General features: G+C 40.5%; 1 protein-coding gene across 1 annotated transcript in view; it reads left to right on the top strand.

Moving 5' to 3' along the window:
• RYR2 (ryanodine receptor 2) overlaps window positions 1–20,026 on the top strand; it is a 1,389,277-nt gene that overhangs the window by 1,024,729 nt on the left and 344,522 nt on the right. The window contains 2 exon segments of the mRNA XM_033937646.1: window positions 11,733–11,863; window positions 17,358–17,678. Coding sequence (XP_033793537.1) covers window positions 11,733–11,863; window positions 17,358–17,678 — 452 coding nt within the window.

Raw genomic sequence — 20,026 nt, forward strand, 5'->3', positions numbered from 1 at the left:
TTCAGCCTGAAGAATCTGTCCCTATCCACCTTCTCTATGCCCCTCATGATCTTGAAGGTCTCTATCATATCTCCCCTGAGCCTCCTTTTTTCCAGAGAGAAGAGCCCCAGCCTATCCAACCTCTCGGCGTATGGGCAGTGTTCCAGCCCTCTTACCAGTTTTGTTGCTCTCCTTTGGACTCTCTCAAGTACCGCCAGAGGCTCCTTACAAACCAGGGAATGGCAAAAAACCAAACAACCACTTCTTAATCTAATAAGAGATGAAGATCGCTGTATTCAGCCAGAAGCTCCTTCTTATAAACTTCCGGGGCCTCTTTCCGTGTCAGGAAGATAGCCCACACATGCGATGGATGGAAGACCATAAAAAGCACACTGCCATTGCTCACTCTTCTGAAGAACAGTAGGAGACTTGCACACGGGGAACATCAGTTACAGCTGTGCTGGAATAAACTGAAGAAAGCCCCGAACGGCTCCCACTCTCACCCAACTCTGAGGGGAACCAGAAAGTGCCCGAGAGCTCTCAAGAATTCAAAAAGAGGCAGAGCAACACGATCACGTCCAATTGCCCAAGACTAGCAAACCTCATATCCTCAAAATAACCTCCATTAGCCAATCACATGTATCTCCATACATTTACAGTATACCACATTGATATACATTGAATCCTTGTTGCTTTCCAATCAGTGTCTAAAACTGAATGAATCTTTAAACCCCATTGTACTTTCATAGCTATCACTTATACTCACCAATCAGATTCAGTATTGCAGCCAGCAGACGTCACCACTAGTATTCAAATTAGATTCCATGAAGTTGAAACCTAAGGCAGTTGGGAAGCTTCAGTTCCATTAGATTCTAATACCAACTGTCAGTTATTTACAGCACACTATCTTCATTTTCAACTACCATATCCAGCAAATAAATGAATTATATCCTTGTTGCCAAAGTCAAATTAAATCAGCTGATAACTGTAATTTACATAAGTTTTCACTAAAGGAGTTCCAGATCCCTTCAATCCATTTTTTCATCTTGTTTAGCAAGAAATTCTTTTAGCTCCTTAAGATCTTCAAAATTGATAATTTTATTATTTACAGTTACCCTCATGATAGCAGGATAAAACAAACCATATTTTGTGGCCATCTGTCTAAGCTGTGAACATTAAGAGTAAAAACTCTTTCCTCACTGAAGCAGTAAACTTTGCAAAGTTCGGCAGGATCAAGATCCTGTTTTCCTGCCATTTAAGACATTTCAACTGTTTGGCTCAGGATAAAATTTCCAGCGTTTGCTGGTACCTTAAAATCCTAATGATCACTGGTCTTGGTCCTTTCTGACTGTTGGATCTGTAAGCAGGGACACGATGTGCACGTTCTATTTCCAGAGGGAAGGTAAATGTTAGTGAAAGGAGTTTAGGTAAAAAGTTCCTCAAAAATCTGTATTGAATTGGTACCTTCCAGACCTTCAGGCAAACCTAACAAATGAATATTGTTCCTTCTACTGTAATTATTTGCTTCTTCCAAATCTTTACCAGATGTTTAATGATTTTTCCTGTCAGCTGTAACCTTAATCAACTCCTCTTCACATCCAACAATTTTCTGCTCCATCTGATCAATCCTGACCTTGCACAATGTGAGTTGTGACAAATTCAAAACTTCAGCTTGAATCAAATTAAGCTTTTCAGTATTTCCTTGTACTGAGTCCAATATTTTCTTTAGCACCAGCATTACCGGATCAGTGGTTTCACAATGTTCTGGAGGCAACGGCACCTTTGAAGGTGCAGGAGTATCTTGTTTTGGTCTTTTTGCTCCACTGGTGGCAAAAGTGGCATCCAATTTCATCTGTTTTTTAGACGCCATACTATTGTACTAAACTTTTCAAAAAATTTACTTTGAAAAAGGTAAAATTAAAGCTACTGGAGACTTTCAAAAGTACAGGGAAGGGAGAGCTAACAGATCATGCATCCATTCCTGTTACAGCTAAGCTCCGCCCCCACATATTTATTTTAAAATGCCATAAAACTTATGCATAACAACAGCCTGTTCAAATTAACAATAACCACTTTAATTTTAAAAAGTACTTAAAAGGCACTTACGCATAGAACTAGTGAAAACTATAGAGACTTACTCATAGCAATGCTTCACTCCAAATAACTGCTACAAGCAATCCAAAAAAAGACCGTGAAAAAGACACACACTTATAGAATGCTGGAGCATGAATATAAGTTAATAGGGCCATTAAAATGAGGATAGGATATAAGGGTCAAATTCTAGTTCTTGTAAGTTGATGTAAGAACTAAGGCCCCGATTCTGTAAACTGCGCCTAAGTTTAGGCATGGTTTAGGCGTCCGATTTAAGTGGTTAACGAGCACTTTAAGTGGGCATTCACAATGCAAATGAAACTGAACAAGTCCAAAACAAAACTCCTTTGGCTCGGCCCAAAATTAGACCATTTACCCTCCTCCATCCCATTGTCCTCCGGCTCCTCATTACAGCTCGAGTTCTCAAGCAAAGTTCTGGGTGTCACCTTAGACTCTTCTCTCTCCTTCAACGACCATCTCCAATCCTTGGTAAAAAAATGCTTCTTCAGCCTTCACATGCTAAGGAAAGTCAGACCCTATTTTCACCAAAAACACTTAGCAGTCCTAGTACAATCCATCATCCTCTCCAGATTGGACTATTGCAATTCTATCTACCTCAGCTTAACCAAGAAAAGCCTCCACAGACTTCAGCGGATTCAGAACGCCGCAGCTAAGCTTATTTTCGCGAAAAGCAAATTTGATCACGTCTTGCCACTCCTGTCTAAGCTCCATTGGCTCCCAGTAATCCCCAGGATCCACTTCAAATGTGCGTGCCTAGCCTACAAGATCCTACATGGCATCCTTCTTGCCGTTATCCCTCTATCCTGGAACTCCCCAACCCCTACCTCCTCCAGATCCTCCCAAACTCTTAAACTATCCTTCCCTTCCACAAAAGGTATTTCCCATGCAGGCAAACTTAGGTCATCCCTCCCCTTTAGAATCACTGAGATCTGGAATAACCTCACTTCCCCGCTCCGAACCTCAAGCTCCCTCCAACTTTTCCGTAAACACCTAAAAACCTGGCTATTCTCAAAACTGTAACACTTCCCCTTCTTAGGCCTCTCCCCCTTCCCCCACCCTTTTACACCTAACTCTTAATTTCTCCACTGTAGTTCCTCTCTCATCCTACTTCCTGTAAACCGTGCCGAGCTCTGCATCCGTGGAGATGGTGCGGTATATAAACCCAAGGTTTAGTTTAGTCTTAACAAGCATTAATTGGGACTTAGGCGGAGTTAGGCATTAGGTAAGCGTTCTCAGAACATAGACGCAAGTTTTTAGGAAAGTCGTGTCCAAGTATGTAGATGTGGGTGTAACGAGGGTGTAATGTGGGCATGGTTAAGGATAGGCACCAGATAGACGCTAGTTGGGTGGTAGACCATGTCTAAACATCGCGGAAATTGTAGACAAATTAAAAGCTGGTCTAAGTGTGGTTTCTGCTTGGGCTGAACATGAGTTTCTATGGGTGGAACATAAATGTGCTTTGGGCTTCCGAAATGATATTTTCTACATAGACTTCAGGAATCAGTTTTTTCCCTTTTCCCCCTCCTAATAGATTTAATAAGCCACCATATCAATAGGGCACATCATTATAAACTTATTGCATGGAAAACATAGTACCTTTCTGCCCAAACAGTAATATGATTTACTCATTACATCACCTTTGGCTTTCCTGCTTAAAAAGAACCCCCAAAGAACCCCCTTTTTTCTCACCAAACAGTGCTACAATCAACTCTTTCTTGAGAGCAAAGAAAGAACATGAAAAAGATATCAATATTGCACACATTACTTCATTTCTCAGAGCTTAGAAATAGAAAAACCAGATACAGACCTTAACATGCATTTTCCTTCACTGAAAATGGAGGTGTGCAGCTGCACAAAGCTGACCTCATTGTGAGATTATCAAGATGCACCTGCAAGGTAGAATGCCACAATTAAAAGATGTACTGGGTGTTGAACTCTCAACCTCTGTATGATCAGCACATGATTTTAACACATTGAGCTATATCAGCTTCTAATCAGGTGGATCTCACTGCCCTGTCATATCATAATTGACTAGCAAGAAAAAACTCGGAATTGTGAAATTCAATACTATTATAAACAAACACTTTCACTGAAATGAAAAGATGTCACAAACAAGAAGAAAGCAGCACTGCTGTAGTTCCAAAAGGGGAGTTACAGTTAACTGGAGGAAAAAGCCTCAGATAGGAGCCCTTCCACCACCACAATAGTGGTCCAAGGTGGTTGGACGTAACACCTCACTGGCAAAAAACCTCCAGACCGGCTCCCCGTAGTGAAGAACTTAAAGCAGGGCGGCGGTGCAAAAGATAGAGGATAACAATCCACTTATCTATAGATTGTTATCCTCTATCTTTTGGTGGAAGGGCTCCTATCTGAGGCTTTTTCCTCCAGTTAACTGTAACTCCCCTTTTGGAACTACAGCAGTGCTGCTTTCTTCTTGTTTGTGACATCTTTTCATTTCAGTGAAAGTGTTTGTTTATAATATCATAATTGACTGACATGCCTATGTATCATATGCTTAAGAATATCACAGTCACCACAAAGAAAGCATTTGTGGCTCACCAAGTTAATGTGCCTTGTTGCACCTTGCCCATCTTCTTAAGCTCACTGGTTCAAATCCCACCTTCACTAATTTTAACAACTTCCTATTAGCTGTCATAAGAGGGTCTAGATGGTGGACTTAGCCGTTTTTATCAGTACATTTCCCTTTCCTGGCAAACTTATTTTCACCTTCCCATAGCTAGGACATCCTAAGCTGTCATAGGAGGAAACTTCTCCTCTGACAGAGCAAAGCCATTTGTGGCTCACCAAGTTAATGCACCCTGTTGCACCTTGTCCATCTTCTCAAGCTCACCAGTTCAAATACCACCCTCACCTTCACTCATTTTAATAGCATCCTAACAGCTCTCATAAGTGGTGGACTTTGCTGTTTTTCATCAGCATTCTGAAGTTTGCAGGCACAGGTGCATCAGATACATTCATCTGCTCTCAGCTACAAGCCATTGTGGTAGGAATATATTTCTTTTTATGCAATATCCGCACAGGGCAACAGGTATAAGAGTTTACTAAAACTTCAGAAGGCTTGGATAGGTATTGAAAGAAGGTACATGTTTTTTAGATGTATCCTAGAGACATTACTGTTGGTAAATTCACTACGGGGAGCTCCCTTCGCCAGCTGAAAAGGATCAAACCCTACATCTCCAAACCTGACCTCACCCAACTCCTCTACGCATATGTCCTCTCCAGAATGGATTATTGTAACTCCCTATTTAATGGACTAACCAAAAATAATCTCAAACGCCTCCAACGGGTCCAAAATGCAGCCATCCGCCTCCTACACAATCTCAACTACCACGATCCCATCTCCCCAGCACTCCGTACTGAACACTGGCTCCCAATTAGCCAGCGATGTGCTTTCAAGGCCCTGGCAATCGCCCACAAGAGAATTCATTCCACCACCCCCTCCTACATAAAATCCAAGCTTCCCATCTACACCCCCACTCGCACCCTCCGTTCAAAATCGGAGATACGTCTATGCACCCCCCCCCGGAAGGTCCCTCCTCACAGAAACTGCCCGCAAACGATCCTACAGTCACTTCATTCCACACCTCTGGAACCAACTCCCTCCCCAACTCAGACAACAGAACTCATTATTAACATTCCGCAAATTGGTAAAGACCCTCCTCTTCAACTAAAGATCCCCTCTGTCTCTCCCCCCCCCCTTAAGCACCCCCCAATCCTCTCTCCTACCTTCCCCCTAAATTCCAGTACAATCTTATCTTAGTCTATCCTCTGACAAACTGTACTTAAACTACACAACTACCTAATCTCACATAACTGTACTTAAACTAACTACTTATATTTGAACTCTACTCTTAAATTGCTGTATTGCCTGTACTTAAACTCACATCACAGTCTTGTAAGTCCAATCATCCAAACCTGTTGCACTTCTTATATGTCTAATTACCCTCAATTGTGTATGTTCACTTGTAGACCGTTCTGAGCTACTGGGAGGACGGGATAAAAATCTAAATAAATAAATAAATAAATAAATTCAGCTTGTCTGGAGTGTGTGTTGGGGTGGAGGAGGGGGTTTAATATGAGAGAAAACAGGCTGCTGAGAATTGCTGCATATCATTTTAAAGATCAACTCAAATATGTGTAAGCAAAGGAATGGCTAAAGAGTTTGAAGGTTTTCTGGTAGAAAATATTTGCTAATCTCACTCAAGACTTGAACCCCTGATGTATGGAAGATAAAAGCAGCGCCTTAAGGCATAGAGCTATAGAGGGAATTTAATTTAGAATTTGGTAACAGAGCCTCTGCAGACTAAGCAGATGAGAAATGGCTTCTTGTCAAAGCTTTGAGAAGTGAAGGAAATGATTAAAAGTCAGTACAGGTGTGTTTGCTCAAACCACACCTAAAGCATGCCCAATCAGATTTGAAAGTTTTCTAGTGGGAAGTCCTAACGGTGCCTATGATGCTCCTTAGGCGTGCTTAGTATAAGAAGGTCCATCAGAGCAGTGTTTTCTCTTTTAGGACTCCTATTCTGTGTTATTGATTATGCTGATTTCTGAGACTTTACTTTTCTTGATTATCTTTTAACCTTTTCATTCCTATATCTGCCACAACTCTCACCATTTCACAGGACCATTAGCAGCTATAGTAATTTGCAACTTTGATGTCTTTCTAACCTTTTTCATCTTTCCAGGTGACTATGCTGCACCTATGCAAGGAACTCCTTGCTAGCAGCTCAGATACCAAATCCAAGTGAGAATGATATATTGCTAGCAACTTAGGTACCTTTATTAGATAAAAGCTCAGGCAGAACTGATTTCTTCTTTTGGTCTCCCATTCTGTGTTATTGCTTATGGTGATTCTCCATTAACTTTTTGTCTCCATGATATCTGCCACAACTCTCTACATTCCACAGGGTCATTAGCAGGTCTGAGAATTAGTGATGATAAAAATTGGTTCCAGGTGTGTTGGCTGAAAAAACCCATGCTGTTTGAAACTTTGGTGCCAGGAAAATGGATATGCAAGTTAAATGAATATGTGGAACCTATAGCAGTGCTTTTCCTCATAGAGCTTAAGGTAAATCTTTTTAGAGTCATAATTGTTAGGCATCCTTATTATAAAAAGGGAACAGTGTTTGTGCTTCTGTTCATTCTAGCTGTTATTCTGAGACTGTGCTGTGACATATTCTCCCAAGACTTCTGCTTTTTATTTTTGCAACAGATGTCTAACATTTTCCCCCTTTTCTCCTGATTTCAGGTTCTCAGAGTGGCTAATGACTCCCCTTGTGTTTCCCAGAGGCCAGAGCAGGTCTGTTCAAACTGGGTTCAGCACACCAGCTTGCACCTGGCCAAAGCTCAAATACCAAAACAGAAAGAATAGGTGAGAATGATGTACTGCAACCTTTATTTGCTTTCTTTGCCCTTGTGATGAATTATATATATTTTCACAATACTAACATGTTTCACACTTTTTTTCTTTCAGATGGGTGTAGTTATTGATGATTTTCTGAGAGAACAGTAAATTGGTGAGTTTTAGGCTCTCTTTTATAAAGGTGCGCTAAATCAAAACATGCGCTGACTGGTAATGTGTCCATAGGATAACATGCACGCGTTAACATTTACCACATGCTTAAAGCGGTGCCATTTAGGGTGCCATTAGCATGTCCTAAATGTTAATGCTTGCATGTTATCCTATGGACGCATTAGCAGTTAGCACATGCATTGATTTAGCGCACCTTTATAAAAGAGCTTAAAACTCACCAATAAACTCTTAATTTGTCTCAATCCATCTTCCTTTTTCTTCAGCCTGCCTTCTCCTTCCAGGAGCAGATTATAGGACCTTAACAATTCTACCACAGTAACAACTTGGACCAAGGAGTGGCTTACTCTGCATACCTGTCATCCATCTCATCGAACTGCAGTTGCCTGATATTACACTTGCATGCTGCTTTCCTAGACTGTGCAATAAAAATCTTAAACCATTTTTCACCTTGTGCTTATTTACATTGAGTAGCAGTCAGGCATTAGTGTTTCCTTAATAAGCATCACTTCAGCTACTTCATCACATTGACCTGTGTCTTATCTAGTGTTCCATGAGGCCCAGGCTGCAAAAGAGAGAAGTGGGGAGGCCCTTAGGGGGTGGCAAACAGGGTAGCTGTCATGTCTTCTGCCTCACAGCCTACAGCCAGCATAATATTTGAGAAAATGAGATTATATGAGAGCTGGAGAAGATGAAAAGGTGCAACGAGGTGCCTTAACTAGGTGAGCCAGAAATGGCTTCTTTCACTCAGGTGAGAAGTTTCCTACTCTGACAGCTTAAGATATGTTTAACTGCAGCCATTTCAGCATGCTTCGGGCGCTCCGCTACGGAGCCACAAGCACACCATGGCTACTGCCGTAATGACACCTAAACGGAACAGTATAATCAAACATAAATTGCTATGATTTTATGGCTCATTGTGTAGCACAGCGGTTAGAATGAAGGTTGGTGTGTGAGCCAGGGTGGGTTCGACTCCCTCATGTACTTCAGCTGACAAAATACTCATTTTAATAAAAATTACAAGCTACAGACCAATCAAATCTCATTTTCATCACAAACAGCACAACATTAGCAATACTAGAAGCAATCAATTCCAAAAGTGGAGTTTGCATTTGATAAAAACAGCAATATTTGATTCCATGTCACATTTATTCAACCATACTTGAGATTCTTGCTTTTGGAACAATGAAACCAGTGCTTTAAGCCATTGAGCTACCCGTCTTTTCTCTCAGCTAGATAAGCAGATGATACCTTAGCAGATCACTAAGCTATGATATGACAGGGGAGTCAGAGAAACTGGAGTGGAAGATGGTGTAGCTCAATGTGTAAAAGCTCTGTGCTGATCTTGCAGAGGTTGTGAGTTCAACTCCTGGCCTGTCTTTTACTTGTGGCATTCTACCTTGCAGGTGCACCTTGATGATCTCACAAAGAGGTCAGCATTGTGCAGCTGCACACATCCCTTTGCAATGAACTAGAAGCCACATTCAGGTCTGTTCTGTGTTTTATTCTGTTTTTAATCTAATCTAATCTAATCTAAACCTTAAGTTTATATACCGCATCATCTCCATGAGAATGGAGCTCGACATGGTTTACAAGAACTTAAAATAGTGGGTAGAGAAGAAGAAAAAGGATTACATGAACTTATGTGAGAGAAAGTGGGGAAGGATAGAGCTGCAATTTGCTGAAAAGCCAGGTTTTCAGTTGTTTGCGGAATAACTGAAGGGAGCTCAGGTTCCGCAGCGGGGTGGTGAGATCGTTCCAAAGACCTGTGATTTTGAAGAGAAGGGATTTTCCCAGTTTGCCTGATTAGTGGATGCCGCGTGGAGAGGGGAAGGCTAGTTTAAGCCTTTGGGCAGTTCTGGAGGAGTTGGGACTGGAGGAGTTGAAAGACAGTGGGATAAGAGGAGGCAGGATTCCGTGAATTATCTTGAAAGCCAGGCAGGAACATTTGAAATGGATTCTGGAGATTATTGGAAGCCAGTGAAGTTTGGCAAGGAGTGGGGAGGCATGGTCAGACTTACGTTTTGAGAAGATCAGTTTGGCTGCAGTATTCTGGATTAGCTGGAGTTTTAGAATACTTTTTTTTGATAGATTTAAGTAGATGGCGTTGCAGTAATCTAGTTTGGAGAGGATGATGGATTGGACAAGGATGGCAAAGTGTTGTTGGCTGAAGTAGGATCTAGCTTTCCTCAGCATGTGAAGGCTGAAAAAGCATGATTTTGCCAAGGAGTTGAGGTGGTCATTGAGGGAGAGAGAGGAATCGATAGTGATACCAAGGACCTTGCATGAGAACTCGAGCTGTAGTGTATCGCCTGTGGGTAGTGCGAAAAGTGTGGGCAGGTGTTCAAATTTTGGGCCGAGCCAGAGTAGTTTTGTTTTAGATTCGTTTAGTTTCATCTGTACCGAGAGGGACCAGGCAAGGAGTCTCATTATGCAAGCTGTAATGTTTTCATGGAGGTTGGTGAGGTTCTAGTCAGTCTCAAGGAGGACAAGGATTTCTTTTGCCAAATGAAGCTATGGGCTTTGCTTTGAAGAATGAGCTGATTGGAGCAAAGTTTAGTGAGAAAGGAGGTGTTATTTGGAGCTTGAAACCTGTGAATTTCATGTGCTCTAATTAGCTAATAACATTGCTTCTTTAGGCAGTTTTAAATTCAATATACTTGTATGATGTGTCCTGTTTATGTGGTGACTGAATTACAGAATAAAATGCCTGAACTGTATTTAGAAGATCACTTTGGAAACGTCCAAAATCTGACAAAACCCCATTCAAAAAAACATCTATCTGAGGCTCAAACAAAGCTCAACTGGAGACCAACAGGATAGTCTAAATAGCATCTATCCTACTAAACCATGTCTAGCTAAAGCCCAAACAACGCTCAAACAGCTATTCTTTCCACTGTTTAAAGGAGCTCATTTTACAATTGCTATATAGCTGTCTATATGACAAAGTTTTTAAAGTAACAGCCTTCTACACTGCTGTTTCCAGTTCAACTCCCAGTCACTGAAGATGAAATATTATAAACTAGTTTTTTAGCCTGTTACATTAATGGGTGCTGGCAGCTCTTCTTCCTTACTTTTTTCTCCCCCCTGTCCAGAAACACCCCCCTTCTCTGCTCCCAATGTCGAGCAGTAGGCCTTTTCCCCTTACTTTTACCTCCCCCTGTCTAGCAGCACCCCTTTACTGCTCCCCCTGTTCAACAGTAGCCCTTCTCCATTGGTTTTACCTCCCCCCTGTCCATCAGCACCTCTTCCCTGCTCCCCCTGTCCAGCAGTAGTGCTTCTCCCTAACTTTTACCTCCCCCCTGTTCAACAGCTCCGCGGATGTCTAAACCATGCCTAACATTAGGCGCAGTTTGCAGAATCAGAGTGTAAAGGTCAATGACCCAGTTGAAAGATCGAACAAGTAAACTAAAACAGTGCTATCATGACTGAACAGGTGAACAAAAACAGTGCTGTCACAAGTGATTTATGTCTTTTAGCATAAACTAATTGTAGAATATTTTCCTAATGAAACATTTTAATCAATCTGCCTAAAAATGGCACAGAAATATAAAGCTGTGTAACAGCTGCTTACAAAATTGCATTAAATCATTTTCATGACCTTGCTTCTTATTCATAATGTTACTCATCTCAAGATGACAATTTTCAACATTTGATAAAAGGTATGACAAAAAAGATAAATATGGGAGCGTGCACATAAAATGCTGAAGTGCTTTCAAAAACTCACACCCATGTCTTAAATAATATAATTAACTCATGTCAATGCTCCATTTGGTTGGGTTGCTGTCCTTGATTCCCACTTGTTTAGTTTGCATATTTCCAGCATCTAAATGTCGATCCTCCATATGTTTTAGAAGATCATCTAGAGTATATTGTCAGGTCCTGTTTTAAAATATTAGTAGAACTTGCCTCCTGACCTGAACTTATATTTTGGTGTCAATTATAATTTGAACATCCTTTCTAAAATATTGCTCTTTGTGTCTGAATAGATAATTTGCCTTGGCAATGGCCATAACAATGATGAAATGGCTACTATGCATTTGGTCAAACAACAGGTATACAATAATAGTGCTTTTTCTTTCATTCACAGACAGCGTGCTGCACTGGGGGAATGCTTGGCTGCCTTTGCAAGTGCCTTCCCTGTGGCTTTCTTGGAAATTCACCTAGATCAATATAATTCTCATTCCATCTACAATACCAAATCTGCAAATGAAAGAGAAGGTACTACAAGAATTCCTCTTTCTCTTCTTCTCCTATTCCTTTTCTTTTAAAATGTGCATGTGTTCTTAAAAGACAAACTTTACAATGGAATGCCTGATGTCTGTGCTTATTTGGAGCACATTAGCTTTCTAATTATGGTTTATCTTCTGGTTTTGTGCCCTTAGCTAAATGCTTATCAAAATCTGATCTAGCTGCAGTCATATTTATTTCCATAGTAGAAACAATTTTTCTTTCAACATCTGCAACCTTTAATGATTTTTGCATAAGAAATACTAATAACATCTGTGTAATATGACTTGCTTCAGATTATTTTCCTGCATGCTGTGGCACTGAAATACATCTTTGAACTGTACCGTATTTGTGTTAAGAGAAAAATAGTTTCAAGAGCATGACAAGTGCCATGCTAGGTAAGACCAATAAACCCTATATCCTGTCTCTGATTGAGTCAATATGACCTCTTTAAAAGTATCTGGAAGCTTCAAATAGGGAGATCCATTTTCAGTTGTGATTCCTGGATAATCATTTTTAATGGACTTCCTCTCCAGAAACTGGCAAACTTCTTTTATACAAACAAATAGCCAAAGATAACTCAGATATATATGAAAAAACAATATATATGATAAACACTTTCAATTTCAATTGATGCTGAAATGTCCAATAATATGATATAAGAACAGCATAGGCTATTAGCTGATTCAAACTGAAGGAAAAAGCCTCAGACAAAGGCCCTCCCATCTCCACCGAAGTGGTTTGCTAAAGGTGGTTGAGCGGTCACCTCATTGGCAAAAAACCTTCAATGAAAATAAAAGCTTTATGCTGTGCTTTGCTAGCGAAAACAAAAGATAGAAGAAAAACTTTTCCACTTATCTTCCGCTGATCGGTACACCAACAGTGGCCAGCGTTTCACAAATCTGCTGCCTCAGGGTGTAACACGGCCGATCAGACTTTAAAGTGGGACGCCAGCTTCTTTAATACTCCACTATACAAGTATAGACTACATTCTCAGGCAATAGATTCTACAGTTTAATTGTATGTTGACTGAAAAAAATGTTTTTTCTTAAATTTGTTTGAAATTTATCAGTTAGTTCCATTGAGTGTCCCTTTAACCTAATACTATTTAAAATATATATATAACAATTCCATATCAACTTATTCCACATCACTCATGATTTTGTAAACCTCTTAGGAGGCTCTTTTCAAAGCTAAAGAGCCCTAACCTCTTTAGTCTTTCTTAATAAAGAAGCTGCTCCATCCCTTTAGTGTTTCATGTATATATTTTACAGTTGTGCTACAGTGCTGAGAAAATGTTTGTGAACTCCACATATAATAATGAGAAGTACAAAATCTTATAAGGGACTAGACCAGGGGTGTCAAAGTCCCTCCTCGAGAGCCGCAATCCAGTCTGGTTTTCAGGATTTCCCTAATGAATATGCATGAGATCTATTTGCATGCACTGCTTTAATTGTATACTAATAGATCTCATGCATATTCATTGGGGAAATCATGAAAACCCGACTGGATTGCAGCCCTCAAGGAGGGACTTTGACATCCCTGGACTAGACCCTGCCAGAAACCCAGATAGCACTATCCCTGCATTTACCAAGGTAACACTGCAACACTAACTACAACATCTGAAGCTGATTTACCTGCTCTTCTTTCAATGTACCAGATGCTACCATCCAGAGGGTGAGAGGTACTTGGGGTGGTGGTACCCCTCCCCCGCCCTCATCTCCACCCCCCACTCCTTTCCTGCTCCCCCCCTTTCACACGCATACTCCCCTTCCCCTTCCCTTCCCCTGTACCTCTAGTTGTTCACTGCCGCAAGCAACAAGAACTTCAACGTGCTCCTCGTGACCACATTGTCTCTCCTGCTGATGTCACTTCCTATGCATGGCATCCAGAAGTGATGTCAGCAAGAGAGGTGACACGGTCACAAGGGGCATGCTAAAGTTGTTGCTTGCAGCGGTGAACAACTAGAGGTATGGGGGAAGGGGTGCACGTATGTCGAGGGGAGGAGTGGGAAGAGGCAGGAGTGGAGAGATCATTGTGTTGGCGTAACTCTCCCCAGTTATGGTTGTCTTGTGTGGCATGAACTTCACATACAAAAGTCCTTCATCATACCAGAATACCGTTGCTGTGATTTTGCCTGCAGATTTTTCTGTCTTGAACATTTTTGGCGTGGGAGCTGACTCGTGCTTCCACTGCATTGACTCCATTTTTTACTCAGGATCTCTGTGATAGACCCAAGTCTCATCTCCAGTCACCAAATGATGAAAAAAAAATCACTTGGGTCTTCACAGAGCATCTCCAATTTCTCCTGACAGCATTGGAGCCTCGTGGCCTTCTGACATGGTGTCAGTATTCTTGGAACCCATCTTGTACTAACCTTGGCCATGCACAGCTTTCCATGAATTATTTTCCAAACTGTACCTGCTGAAATGTCCATTTCTTCAGCTATTCGAGAAACCTTCATTTGTCTTTTTGACAAAATTAAATCCTAAACTTTCTTGCACATTTCTTTATTTAATATTTATTGAAATTTTCAATATATTCAAGCATATTATAACTTGTACAGAAAGGAAATTTAGCAAGAAATTAATACAAATGAAAACATATATCAAAGAACATATAAGCATAAATTTCTACTCAAGTCCTCAATAAGATCCAAGAAGGAAAATAGGCGATAGAAAGAAAGAAATTATTATAAAACAAAATAATGGCTAGTCGAATGAGATTGAGGCACCCTTTCTTAAACTAAGCACTTTCTTTCTCCAAAGATGCAGTTGTGAGAAAAGTTGTCAGTTGAGATGGCTCAAAGAAAACATATTTATGAGAATGGTAATTAACAACACATTTACATGGGTGTCGCAAGTAAAAAGTCGCCCCCAGAGATAAAACACCAGGTTTCCTTAACAGAAATTCTTTTCTCCTTCTCTGCGTCTCCTTGGCCAAATCTGGGAACATCTGAATTTTACAACCTAAAAACTCTTTTTGCTTATTTTTAAAGAAAAGTCTCAGCAACCAGTTTTTATCTGGTGCGAGAGCTACTGTCAATAATAAGGTTGCAGGGGTCACTAATTCTCTATCAGACATTTCCAATATATTGGATATATTCATTAAATCAGGTCCCGACTTCTGTTGTAATTGCTGTTGTTGTTGGTCTTGAGGCTTACTTGGAAGATAATAAACCTGCGTAAATGGTGGTAATGATTCATCAGAGAGTTCCAATATTTCCGTCATATAACGTTTCAACATTTCCCTTGGGGCTATCACAGAGACCCTAGGGAAATTTATCAATCTGAGATTATTGTTACGAGAAAAGTTTTCCATTGCTTCCATTTTCCTTCTTAAATTGGTATTATCTTTAATTAATACCTCAGTAATTTGTTGTGATACTTTAAGTTCTTGATGAATATTTTGTATTGAAATTTTTGAGTCCTCAAGTCCAGTCTTTAAATTTTTAATCTCAGTTCCATGATTTTCTAATTTCTTTTCTACTTCTTGTAATTGTGGATTAATAGATTTTGCCAAATTGGCTACCAGGTCCCACAGAGAGTCTAATGTAACCTCTCGGGGCTTCAAAATTTGCAATGGTTGTAATTTTAAGTTAATTAGCTCACCCTCTGGCAACTTGTCTCCTCCTGCAATCTGTTGGATTTTCTGTTGGATTTTCTTATCCCCCACTGCTTCTTCCACAGTCTCCTCGTTAAGACTCCTCTGCTCCAGCAGGGAGTCCCGTGGCACAGTCCCCGTGTTCTCCTCCTTAGCCTCCGAGAGGAAGTGAACTCCAACCTCAGGAAGTTCCTCCTCTCGCGGGGAACTGGTCGACTGAGGGCGTGGGGGTGGTGCTCTCACTTCGGGGCTCAACGATGTCTCCAGCCCCATGGTGAACGCCACTGACGCGCCTCCGCCGTGTGTCTCCTGCGGGGAACTCCCCGAAGCTATCGGCGTGCCCTGCATTCTCCTCATCAGGTCCTCGATGTTCCCGAAGACGGCTGTTCTGGAGCGCTGCGAGGCTCCAGCAGCGCTACGTCCCCTCCTCTTCGGCATCGTGAAACAGGTAAAGATTTGAGTGGACAAATTATGTCAAGGAATAGACGGGAGCGTGAGACTCATGCGACTGCTCATGCAGCCATCTTGGATCTCAAAAAAACCACATTTCTGAGGAAGTTGCTTCCACAGGCCATCTAGTATGAGGGTCATCTTCAGTGGACTATCTTCCCCATTTAAACTGCTTGCTCCAAAATTTTACTTTGAAGGACGATGGGCTAGACTCGCCATAAACAGCAGTCATGCATTCATGGATCTTGTGTGGCCTTTTTTCCTTCTTTTGTGGGAATTTTTATCACTGAATGGTGCTCCAAATCTAGCAGCTTCTTACTTGATTTGCATGAGGACTCTCCTGACATCCTGTTTCTTGAAATTTTAGACTACACTAAGCTGCAATTGTGCATGAGTAACCTTGAGACTTGTCACAACATGCACAGACTTGTTTCAACATGCTTGCTACTTTCTTTCAATACTCGAGTAAATAAATTATTGAACGCCCTTCATATAATCCCCATTGCATAAAATGGGCTTTGCAACAGGGCCATCTTGAGGACTGTGCAAGCAGTGTGGCTGCAAGTGAGATGGGGTGTATTGTCCTTTGTTTCCCCTGCAGTGACTGCAGTTCAGTGGGTGAGATGCTTCCAGATTGGGACACTTCTTCCCTGCAGTAAATAATCATATTAATGCATCTTGACACACTGGAATTCCTGATGGGATTGTAGCTCTGACAATGATCCTGCAATATTCTTCATATTTAGGTGGAAGGGGAATTCTGTATAAGTCGCCCAATTTTGTGTGAAGATTGAAGATCTGCGAGCAAAGTAATTGTTATTAACAATTCAGCCAATCAATAATTGACATTAATAAGCAATTAATTGGCAGTCATGAGTTACATGTGTATCTGTTCTATAATACATGTGCCTAATTTTCATAGTGTGCAACCTCAAAGGGGATGTGGCCATGGGAGGGGCATGAGTGTGTCGGGGATGTTCCCATAATTTGGTGTTATAGAATACCTACATTTTTGTGCCTAACTTCTATTAGTTGGGCATGAGAATTTACACCAGTCTTTTTGACAGGCATAAATTCTTATGTCCAAAGTTAGGGGTGAAATACGTGTTAAGCCAGTGTTCTATAAAACCTGTTCCACATGGAACAGTCTTTCTAAAATTAGTACTTGGCACAGATCATCTCAACACCTAACTTCGGGCAACTTATACAGAATTCCTCAGATACTGTATGGTGGTAAAGACAAGGCTTTATATGTTAGCTTTGGAATTGAATAAGAGTGGTGATCACACAAGAGGACACAATTACAACACTGAACTTTCCTTTCTTTACCTAGTGGTCTATAATATTTGTAGTGCACAGTTCCTATACATTTCTTCAGTTTTCAACTGATTCTACTTGTACAGTCAGAACTGTTACTGTTTTCTCACTATAGCTCTCAACTTACCAGCCAGTATAGAAGAAGTTTGTCCAAACATTCCATCCTTGGAGAATCTAATGAAAGAAATTGTGGAATTAGCGGAGTCTGGTATTCGCTATACACAAATGCCACATGTGATGGAAGTGATACTGCCCATGCTGTGTAGCTACACATCACATTGGTGGGAACACGGGCCAGAAAATAATCCTGACAAAGTAGAGATGTGCTGCACAGCTCTTACCTCTGAACACATGAACACCTTGCTTGGCAACATATTGAAAATCATATATAACAATCTAGGCATTGATGAAGGAGCATGGATGAAGCGATTAGCAGGTAAGCTTACATTTCTTTTGATTTTTTAAAAAATGTTTTCAGAGTTTCCAACTTATATTCATTATTTGAGAACTCTAAAAAAATAAATGAGGAATATGAAGGTTCTTCAAAAGTTTCCACATTTTAATATTTTCATGGGAAATGGTTGGGGCGGGAGAAGTAGTAAGAGGGCATGTCGTAGAATGTCATTTGACTAGTCAGGCAAACTGGCTCACCTTGCAGGTAGTGATGTAATTTGCTTTTGAGATATTGAATAAAATAGTGTTTAAAAAATAAGTGTGTGAAAACTTTTTGAAGATCTCTCGTAAAAACAATTACACTGTAAATTTGCCCATTTGGGGAGGTGCAGGTAATTTCCTATGAAAATGCAGTAAATGGTAACTGCAAAATATTACAATGGAATTTTGAAAGCGAAAAAACAATGTGGGAATGTCATCTATGGAGTCCTCTATCTGTTCAAGAACAGTATATGAAACTCATTTGGAAAAATGGCCTTATTGCCATAAATGATTTGCATAAGGACAATCTAAGGCCACTTTTTACCACAGTTTGGTAAAAGGGCATCTATAATCATTTATAAAAACTGAAACATTAGTAATTGTTCTAAGACACAAAAGAAGAGGAGGAGGTGAAGAAGTAGACAATACTCCAATGTGTATGTATGTGTGTGTGTGTGGGGGGGGGGGGGGGGTCTGCTAACAAGTGCTCTTCATCCAGGTTACAAGAAACAATTTGGTATCACTTTTCAATTCTGAACAGGAAAGGCCTTTACAAAAAATATATTGATGATATTTCCAATGGCATTGCAAACATCAGCCCATCCCTAGTAAATGTTTATTGGTACAATTCAGGTTGGTTGCTTATAAAAGAAAAAAGTTATGATTTAATTTCATTTTTCATCTCAGCATTTTATAAAATAAGTAGTGATAGGTAATTGCTGTACTCCACCTTGAGTAAATTCTTCCAAAAAGGTGGTGAACAAATTCCAGTAAATAAATAATGTATCATCCTAAGCAGGAAGTTCTTTAAGTATGTTATTGAGAAACACATGGGGGAAGCCACTGCTTGTCCTGGATCGGTAGCATGGAATGTTTTGGCCAGTTACTGGGGACCTGAATTAGCCACCGTGGGAACGGGCTACTGGGCTTGATGGACCATTGGTCTGACCCAGTAAAGCTATTCTTATGTTCTTAAATAGGAGTCCATTTACTAAAGGGTATTAAGCCTTTATCATGTGGCTAGTATGCTCCATCAGACCACTGCAAAATGTATTAAAGTATTTTGTGGCATTTTGTCTGGTAACATATAGTAACCTCCATTATTTTTGAAGAGGGGTGTCAAGGACATAGAATAAGCTTGGAAATGTTATCCAGTTAGCATCCATTAACAGGATAACGTAGTGTTAATGTGAAAGCCTTAGCACCTCCTAAGTAAGAGGCAGTGAGGCCCGGATTCTATAAATGGTGCCGTTGTCAGCAGCCGCCATAAAAACAGCTGCTGATCGTGTGTCCATCACATGATGGCACCATTTATAGAATCACAGCTTCGGAAAAGGTAGGCATTAGAAATATAGAACAGAGTTTTCTGGCACCTATCTTTTATGTGAATTGTGCCTGGGCAGGTGCTTTGAGACACCTAGTGCTACTTCTAGCATTATACTTGAAAGATACAAAAATTTACCAGAGGGCTATCCTCACTGAATGCATACACAATTTAATGCTAAAGAATATTGAAAATATTTTAAATGTAATGTGTATCCTTCATAAAGCTATTCTTATGTTCTTAAGCTCCAAGGAACAACAACCCGAAAGGGAGAAAGCGCCAATGTTTCACTAGGTGCAGAGTAAGCCAAAGTTCTCACCATTTAGGCCACACATCATCACTTGTGTGCATGTGCAAAACAGTATATAATAAAACTGTGAAATAAGTGAGTCAATCAAATAGTCAACAATAATAAATAGCATTCATGAGAACCCCCCCCCCCCGAAATATCAGCCAAAATTCTAGGAAATGCCAAAAAGAGTGTTAAACTTAGCTTAGTAAAAAGGCACATCCTCAATTCCATAAGGAAGACCAGTGTTTTAAGTGGCAATTTGTGTCTTCTTTGATGTATGAGACGAATTTGGTTCAACCCAGCTAGGTTTCAGGGAAAGAAAACCCCTTCATGAGGATCCTTGAAAGGTGTTAATTTGTCTGAAGCAGACATGCAATGATTATGGAATTTGCTGCTAGAGAAGAATATGGTGGAAGTTAGTAATTTAAGAGCTCCTTTTACAAAGCTCCGGTAGAGGTTTTAACCTGTGGGCTGGCAAGGTAAATGCTCCGATGCTTGTAGGAATTCTATGAGT

The sequence above is a fragment of the Geotrypetes seraphini genome, chromosome 3 (genome assembly GCF_902459505.1).
Source record: "Geotrypetes seraphini chromosome 3, aGeoSer1.1, whole genome shotgun sequence".
In the NCBI taxonomy this organism is placed as follows: Eukaryota; Metazoa; Chordata; class Amphibia; order Gymnophiona; family Dermophiidae; genus Geotrypetes; species Geotrypetes seraphini.